The following is a 9,234-nucleotide window of genomic DNA, read 5'->3' as shown; positions in this document are numbered from 1 at the left end:
TGATCGGGTCCGTCCAGCACTGCACCACTCTAATCTTCCTAAGTGCTTCAACTCTCCCTGTGATAAATCACTCTCTGCACAGCAGCAAGGGTCTGCTGGCTCTGGAGGCCGCTGCTTCTTTGACAGGCAGCTAAATGAGAGCATGGAATGGCAGGATCCATGCTACTTCTGCAGGTGTTCTAGGAGGCTGACTGTGCGGTTAGCGGTTATTGTGCAGCGTATTTGGATCTTCTCATTCCAGCGGGTGGGGATGGGGGAGTCAGAATAGCACCTGTATCCTAAGTCTTCCTTGGCCCTAATCAATCTTAAAGGATGTGATGTTGATGTTGATTAAAGCAATAAGCTCCAACAGGCCATGGTGATTTTAGAACAGCTAAGGGGCGCTGTTAGGCCCGACGTTGAGCGGAGTGCTATGTGATGCATGGAAGGTCCTGAACGGTAAACATGCTATTAATACTGACACATGGGGTCACAGTTGTGTGTTATAAAGCAGGTGTGTGTTTATAAACGGCTTCGAACGCAGCTCAGCCAACTATATTCAAGGGTCGGAAGTGCCGGAACTATCAGTTTTATAATAGACGGGAGATGATATTGACATTTATTTGACATTGTATTACAGAAGGATACATTAATGTTGATTAGAAATTGTATTACAGGAGTTAAGATTGACATTTGATTAGATATTGTATTACGGGACGTAACATTTACTGTGATTAGAAATTGTATTACAGGAGGTAAGATTGACTTTGATTAGACATTGTATTACAGGAGTTGATATTGACATTGATTAGACATTGTTGGTGTAATGTATGCAAGAGGAGATTGGCCAGTGTAGACAGTTGCTGCACAAAGGAAGAGTGGTTTTGTGATGCCAGCATTCATTGCTAAGACCTCAGTCTGGAGGTGCCATGAGCCTAACGCAAGCAAATATCTGCCATGGCAGGTGCACACTTGACAAACATGGTACTCACTGATGTTCTCATGTCTTACTAAATAAAGCACATCAAAAATCAATCAACCATCCTCCACTGACATCTAAACAAGGTTTTTACATACCTGTAGATGCTCATGTTACATTTAACAGCACAATGGATAGTAACTAACATCACTTCCTGTGTAGTGGTAAATTGCGTGGCTTCTCATTGGCTACTGTGTCGCTGTAGGGTCGCACCGGAGCACCAGGTCTCCCAGGGAAACAAGGACTGCCGGGATGGCCTGGACCAGATGGACCCAAAGTGAGTTTTGATTTATTTATAAAATTATATTATGTATACTTAAATCCAGCAAATCTGCCAGCTCACAATGGGTCACATCGTGTCACGTTGTGGCTACTTTCGATATTTTTAGACCAGGGGGCTATACTTTCGCAAAAAATATTTTTCATATTTTTGAAAATGTCTGAATATTTTAACCTATAATGACATCCCTGAAATAGGGATGCCAGGTTGAAAGTGGTTAAGACAGGGAGCAGCCATTTTTGCTTTAGAGCTTTAGAAAATTCAGTATATTTCTGTGAAAAATAGGGATGCTAATTCACAGACACAGGAAGAGGGAGATGGGGGGATTACTTGTGTGGCACTTAATTTAATTTCATGTATTTACTTTATTCAGGGAGACAAAGGAGACTCAGGGCTCATGGGATTGCCTGGGTTGAGAGGACCACCAGGGACAAAGGTTAGTCATTTATATAAAACACACGCACGCACGCACGCACATACAAGTCTAAACAGTCACTAACGTACTGTACATAGATTCATATACCATGCTCTCGATACCTCACTGTTTTAATGATTGTTCGACTGACATATATTTTGTTTTGTCATTGTCAGGGTTTGACCGGCTACAAAGGAGATAAAGTAAGCTTATGATGGTATGGCATGTTAGTCATAATGTCATTACTTTATTAACCTTTGTTTGACCTTTCAATCCCTTTCCACTCTTTATTCTTGAAAGGGAGGGCGGGGTGACCTCGGACTACCGGGACCAAAGGGGGATAAGGTCGGTGGAGATAACAGTGTTCTTCTGTAAAAGTAGTGAAAGTTCATTGGAAAATTCCTGGATCCTAACTCTCCCTCCCTCTCTCTCTCTCTCTCTCTCTCTCTCTCTCTCTCTCTCTCTCTCTCTCTCTCTCTCTCTCTCTCTCTCTCTCTCTCTCTCTCTCTCTCTCTCTCTCTCTCTCTCTCTCTCTCTCCATCTCTCTCTCCTTTATTCAGGGGTCCATTGGTCTTCCTGGGATGCTTGGACAGAAGGTAGTTAATTCATGTAATTGTTTTGAATGAACTCTAAAACCAGTATCTGTGTGTAATTGATAATGTAGTGTAATTCATATATCATGTCATTTCATGTACAGTAATTGATATTGATTAGTTAATGAGGGAATCTCACCGTTTCTCATCTTTTCCCAGGGTGAGATGGGACCAAAGGGAGAGGGAGGAGTCTCGGGAAAGAGAGGGCCAACTGGACGACCGGGAAAAAGAGGCAAACAGGTGTGTGTGTGTGTGTGTGTGTGTGTGTGTGTGTGTGTGTGTGTGTGTGTGTGTGTGTGTGTGTGTGTGTGTGTGTGTGTGTGTGTGTGCGCGCGCGCGCAAAGGTAGGTGGGGGGTGGGTGTATCTGTTTCCCGTTTACATTAGATTTTTTACATTTCACACAGATCCTGGCATGGCCCTCTTTCACCCACTAGCATTAATTAGCCCCAAACTGACCACTAAACGACTACTGAGAAGAGCAGACTGCCAAGCAGGCTGATTCAGTCGCACAGCCTTTTGACTTCCTGCGCTAACTATAGACCTCCACAGGAGAAGAGGGCTCTCCCAGGGTCTTAGATCCTCTAAGAATACACACACACACATTTCACACACAAACACACCCTACTAGAGTATCCCAGGTATGCACAAGTGGCAGTACTATATAGGTCACCTTCTCTGTGTGTATGTGTATGTGTGTGTGTTTGTGTGTGTGCGTGCGTGTGCGTGTACGTGTGTGTGCGTGCGTGCGTGCGTGTGTTTTGTTGTCTGGTTGTACAGGGCACAAAAGGCCACACTGGATCGACAGGGGCCATGGGTCCCACTGGACAAGCAGGGCCCACTGGCCACCCTGGGCCCCCTGGTCAACCTGCCTCAGGTAACACACACACACACACACACACACACACACACACACACACACACACACACACACACACACACACACACACACACACACACACACACACACACACACATAGACATGCAGCTGCAAACCCTAGATGTTCCACATTGATACTCAGTCTGTTATTATAGTTCCTAATATACCGTAATATCAGCTATCAGGTGATCATCTAACATTACAGTGTGTTTGTGTTGTGTGGTGTGCCCTGCAGGTCTCTACCTGGTTGGGGAGAAGGGAGAGAAGGGTATGTCGGGACCCCCTGGACGCTGTGACTGTGAGTTCATTCCTGGGGCGAGTAACGCCCCCTATGGAAGCATTACTCAACGGGCTAATAGCAACAAAGTGCCTGCAGTAAGACCTCATCCACACAAAACACTAAAGATTATACACATAACTAACTAACACGTTGTTGCTGTCAGGCTGAATCCTTGTTTATCCTTAGTTTAAAACCTTTAATTCCCATCCGAGTGGACCAGATTTGGATTTTGGGTGTTCAAACTTATATTTCTTATTCACATAATGTTGGCTGAGATAATTCTATTATCACAGATCGGAATTTAAATGTAATACCAATCCTGTTTTGGGGTTTTGAACTACCCAGAATCCAAATCTGATCCACTCAAATAGGGATTAAAAGTTTTGAACAGGGCATTCATCATGGCCCGAGTTTGGATACTGATGTTGACAACAGAAAATAGCATTCGATCAACACTTTGACTACATTATCATTACTGTCAACAAGCAAGCTTATCACCCTCTTGGTCCTTTTATCACCCCCTGCCCATGAGAGTAAGGCTGAGCATTTGATAGATACAGCCTAGCTTGGATATAAATGTAGTCTGTGTTTATATAGTTGGCACCCTAGGTATTGTCCATAGATTAGTCATGGGGGAGTTTTAAGATGTTTCACCAGCAATCGCTTAATTTTTACTTTTCTTTTGCATGTGTGTGTGTGTGTGTGTGTGTGTGTGTGTGTGTGTGTGTGTGTGTGTGTGTGTGTGTGTGTGTGTGTGTGTGTGTGTGTGCACGTACATGTGCGTCTGTGTGTAGATTTTTGTGGTGAACAGCGAGGAGGAGTTGGACCAGCTGCAAACAGACAATGCCATTGCATTCAGAAAGGACCAGCGGTCCCTTTACTTCAAAGATAAAGATGGATGGAAGCCCATACAGGTACTGGAACTACTGTACTACACCAACCAATCAAACCACATCAAATCCAAACAATTAGCTGCATTGTGCTGAGCTCATTTATGTTCATTGTTCTTAATGTGAAGTACTTTGAGCTTTATGTATGAAAAGTTTATTATTATTATTAATTATTATTATTATTATTATTATTATTATTATGAACCAAACATTAACAACTGAATCATACTTGTTCTGTAAACCATACAGCACTAGTGCACATTAACACTATTGCTGGTATCCAGTACTACATTCTTTAATCACAGCATTGTACTTAACACAGTATTCAGTACAATATTATTGCGAACGCGGAAGGAGGCGCCTCCGCCCAAGTGGAGCATACTATGACACTCGGCTCGGCTTGTGTGTCTGTCTGTCTGTGTGCAGTATGTGTGCAGCCGCGCCCCCATGTCACTCACGCTCTCATTGGCTGCCCCCATGTGACTCACGCTCTCATTGCCTGCATGCACTACAGTGTGGCTGAAATTCGCCTGTGCCCCTGCGTGACTAATTACACTCCTCTGAGAAAAATATAGCAGCGACAGTCAAAAATAACACATCTACAAGCATCTACACGAGTTCATCTATTGGGATATCTAAGAATTCCATGCCATTTGTGCATATTTCAGGCCGGATGGCAAGTAATTGCTCATTCCTTTCTATTCTTCTTATTGTTATTTTCGAGCTGCGTTCGCTTCCAGCGTTCGCGCGTCTTACTTGTGTATCGATTCTATAAATACATACTGCATACTAACAGTCATCACATTTTGTTGTCTAGTTTTTCTAGATTGAGTAGATTCATATTTCCATATTTCTGGTTCCTGTGCTGAAACTAGAGAGTAACTGCCAATGTCAAATTCCTTATAAGAACAATACAATTGATTGTAATTCTAGCACCACTGTAATCACCCCAGTTATCAAACCACAAGATATCCAGTAAATCACTGCTTGTCTTCTGTTAACGTAGCCATTCCAGCCATTCCAGTCCACCGAGAAGGTTCCAGAGAGAGTGGGTGTGTGTGGGGACGGGAAGGTCCAGGCCCAGCATGGAGAAGAGTGTGATGACGGCAACAAGATTGTTACAGATGCTTGTCTCAGTGAGTTCCAGATCTCTCACACACACACACACACACACACAGACACGCATATGCACGCACGCATTACTTCATGTCATTCATGCAGCAAAACCTATGCAGAATAGGTTTGTGTGGGTATTAAGAAATCCTGAAGGTATGATTTAGACAGCTTAAGACAGATGATACAGACATGTAATCATGAAAATATTAACACATACAACTTTATCTTGAGATGAGATCTTACAGCCATATGATTTTATTCAACTGTCTGTCTGCCACCACCCACACGTCATCACCATTCAGCCCACTGATGTGTCGGTATCCACCACGGCAGCAAGTCTCATTTGGTCCTCCAGCAAGGCATGCTGAATCTATCAAAGGACACTTATTTTAATTATTCTATGGACCATACATATTCAAACCCAGCCAGACTTGTCTAAAGCCAATCGCATTTTAGACACATCATTGTAGGCTAGACAATGTCATACTGCACATGCTACAAGGACTTCTATCACTAAAAGGTCAGCATTTCTGTTTATTTTGTTTAACACAAATACTCAAATAATCATTATCAGGGACTGGTGTTGTTAGGACCAAAATGCAGGAACTCAACTCCAAACAAGGAACTCTGGAGACTGAATAACACTCAACGCAGACTCCACTTGATAAATGTAGAATCAGATAAACATTACAACTGAGAACTAAGATACACGACACAACTACTACATACAGAGACTCAGTCTCAGACACAGTCTTTATAGTCTCTGGCTTGTCAGCCAGACCAGACTCAGCTGGCAACCACAGGTGAGTTCACTGATGGCAATCAGGGATCGCAGCAGGAGAGAACTCAGGGCAAATGGGCATGAGGAAGCCCACAGGAGAAAGCTCATGGACAAACCGGAGAAGGGAATGGGAGGGGCAGAGGCCCTGACCATGACAGTCATATATCATATACCCAGTGGTGTGTTCTAGGTTTTTTCGGAGGGCATACTATAATCATTCCCTCCCACCAGCATGGCACGAGCACACGCACATGCGCGCGGTACACGCGCTGTCGCAGAATGAAATAACCACTCTATTTGTTAAGTAGTTAATGTGTCAATTACTTCAAAACTCCAACGGCCATCGGTCATTATCACCTCAAGACAATAGTCACACATACTGTAAGGGCCCGTACAAAGTCACCTTAAGCCTGCACCTCAGATGCCACATTATCACATGAAAACGGCTATTTGAACTGAAGTCTACATTCTTGCTGCCCCCAGCCTCTCCTCCTGCGTATCAGATAAGCTTTCTCGGACGTTTTTTGGATGGCTACGCTTGGCTACGAAAATGTTCTGCAGGTCACACTACGTATGTAGCGTAACACGGTAGAACACACCACTGTGTATACCTTATCTAAACTGTTTATGTCAGGAATACACAGCATTATGGTACAAAAAAGGGATACCACTCAAGCCTACTGCAGACCTTTCATATTTCTGCTGAGATTGTGATGTCTCATGGCATAGAGTAGAAGGACAGCAAGACCCTGACCACATCTTCATTAATCTTGCCCTTTGTGTCAACCTGTCTCACACTCTACCTTTCAACTCAATTAAATTAGCAGAAAGAAATGCTGCATTGGCGCCAACGTAAGTTGCAGGAGTGCCAAGGCAATTAGTAATGTCTCTCATCCCTCTGGTCTCTTTATCTCCTTCCCTCTATCCATCCAGACTGTAAATGGGCGTTCTGTGGAGATGGTTATAGGCACGCCGGCATGGAAGAGTGTGATGGCAAGGACTTTGGTTACCAGACCTGCAAATCATATCTACCTGGGTGCGTGCACTGTCTTTCACACAATGAAAACATACACACGTACACAAGCATGTGCATGTGTATTCATTCACATAAACACCTGAAAATGTAGTAATCAGAAGGTTGTCAGTTTCCCCCCCGGCACACCCAGTCTGTGTCAAAGGGTGCGTTCGTAAATATAGCACTGAGCGCACTGGCCAATTCAAACTAATAGGCAAGTGCGCTCCCGGTGCGCATTTCCGAACGCACCCAAAGTGTCCCTGAGTCAAAGTGTCTCTGAGCAAGACACTTAACCAACTGCTCCTCGGGTGCAATATTAAATGGCACTTGCCCACTGCTTCTTATAGTCAGGATGGGTTAAATGCAATTCAATTTCATTTCAATTCAATTCAATTTTATTATAATGCCAAAACACAGCAAGTTGTCTCAAGACACTTAAAATATAGAGCAGAGACCTGACATACTTAATGTATGTGCAAATAAATGTTCAGTGACAAACACCCTAAAACAACTAAAGGGGACTAAATTATTATTACATACATACATATTGTACATACATACATACATACATACATACATACATACATACATACATACATACATACATACATACATACATACATACATACATACATACATACATACATACATACATACATACATACATACATACATGAGTAAGGTAAATGACTGCGTCTGTGTTATTCAGGTCCTTTGGCCAGCTCCGATGCACAGACTCTTGCCTCATCGACTCCACTGGTTGCAAGTACTACACCTGAGCCCAGGAAGACAATGGCAGTTACACAAGCTGCTGCGTGTCCAATCCTTGTTCTTGGGCAGGTTTACTGCTTAAGGTGTGTGCTGAAGCTCACCCAAAAAGAAAAACATAACTGATGGACTGTTAAAAGGAATCTCCTGTGTTCTGAGCCACGAATAATCACGGGAATGAACTTTGAGTGACACCTGTGGAGGCTGAACACCTCTACTGGGCTCAGGAAATGAATTTATGCTAATTTATCTGCTGCTGTACTCATAGCTGCAGAACTGTTAGCCATGGCCAATAACTATGGGCTATGAAATACCGGTTGTACTGCACTAACTGTGATGTCTATGACTTGCTGACTGTTACTTCAGAAATATACTGTGTTCCTCATAACTCCATTGTAGTGAGAAGGAAACTTAAAGTGGCTCATTTCCAAAGAGGCTGTGATATTTATTATGCAAATTAGAAGTTTGTAAATGTTTATTTCTGTGTGATATATTATTCAAATGTATGATGGTGTATTTATGACGGCAATAAAATAGAGATAAAATAGCATGTGAATAATGTGCTGGTGCGCAGCAAACTGCTTTCGATTGTTGCCTATGCCTGGGATACTAAGATTTGCTTCTCTGCAGTGTGGCTTGTTGTGTTAGCCAGTTGTGTGTATATCTTGTGAACTGAATGTTGTAAATCTCCAGTAGCAGCCAGAATCAAATGCATGTTTTATTGGTAGCATTGCAAAACAAAATATAGCATTTGTGATTGTTGCAGTAGCATGAAGATCAATTCCTGTCCATTTAAACACTAAGGCAGCTGCTTCATACTGTAAAACCAGTTAGGTGGTAATCTGTTTTTAACTCATATATGACTTAAGATAGTTTCAGCTGACTGATCGATCCTAATAAAGATTTCATTTTAAAAGTAACACCTCTCTGTATTCATTGGATCACTGGTTCTCAGCGTCTATGGGTTCCAGGGGATCTCCAGCTAAATGTTTGATAGTAAAATGCCATCCATTTGTACACTCTCAGAGTTAAATTAACATTTTACAAGTTGTGGTCTCCAAAACGGGTGGGGGGGGGGCTCAAAATGGGGGTCAGTGGCCTAATGCTGAAATGCATAGAGGCCAATCAAACTGGGGGTCCTTGAAATGATAAAGGAATCACTGCAGTGGATGAAGTGGGAGGGGTGAGAGGCGCGGCATGAGAAAGAATGTAGCCAATCATTGGAGAACTTCCTGCAACAACTTGTAGGATGAGACGCAG

General features: G+C 42.9%; 1 protein-coding gene across 1 annotated transcript in view; it reads left to right on the top strand.

Moving 5' to 3' along the window:
* The window catches only part of LOC311062002 (uncharacterized protein), an 11,490-nt gene extending 2,674 nt beyond the window's left edge, over window positions 1–8,816 (top strand). The window contains exons 6-17 of the mRNA XM_084080744.1: window positions 1,164–1,235; window positions 1,612–1,674; window positions 1,830–1,856; window positions 1,954–1,998; window positions 2,214–2,249; window positions 2,406–2,486; window positions 3,025–3,121; window positions 3,360–3,499; window positions 4,199–4,318; window positions 5,301–5,430; window positions 7,125–7,227; window positions 7,916–8,816. Of these exons, the coding sequence (XP_083936870.1) occupies window positions 1,164–1,235; window positions 1,612–1,674; window positions 1,830–1,856; window positions 1,954–1,998; window positions 2,214–2,249; window positions 2,406–2,486; window positions 3,025–3,121; window positions 3,360–3,499; window positions 4,199–4,318; window positions 5,301–5,430; window positions 7,125–7,227; window positions 7,916–7,985 (984 nt within the window). The 3' untranslated portion in view covers window positions 7,986–8,816. The remainder of the gene's footprint in view (window positions 1–1,163; window positions 1,236–1,611; window positions 1,675–1,829; window positions 1,857–1,953; window positions 1,999–2,213; window positions 2,250–2,405; window positions 2,487–3,024; window positions 3,122–3,359; window positions 3,500–4,198; window positions 4,319–5,300; window positions 5,431–7,124; window positions 7,228–7,915) is intronic.
* Window positions 8,817–9,234: the final 418 nt, after the last annotated feature.

The sequence above is a fragment of the Gymnoscopelus microlampas genome (assembly GCF_963454915.1).
Source record: "Gymnoscopelus microlampas genome assembly, chromosome: 15".
NCBI lineage: Eukaryota > Metazoa > Chordata > Actinopteri > Myctophiformes > Myctophidae > Gymnoscopelus > Gymnoscopelus microlampas.
This window is presented reverse-complemented; position numbering and strand designations above follow the sequence as displayed.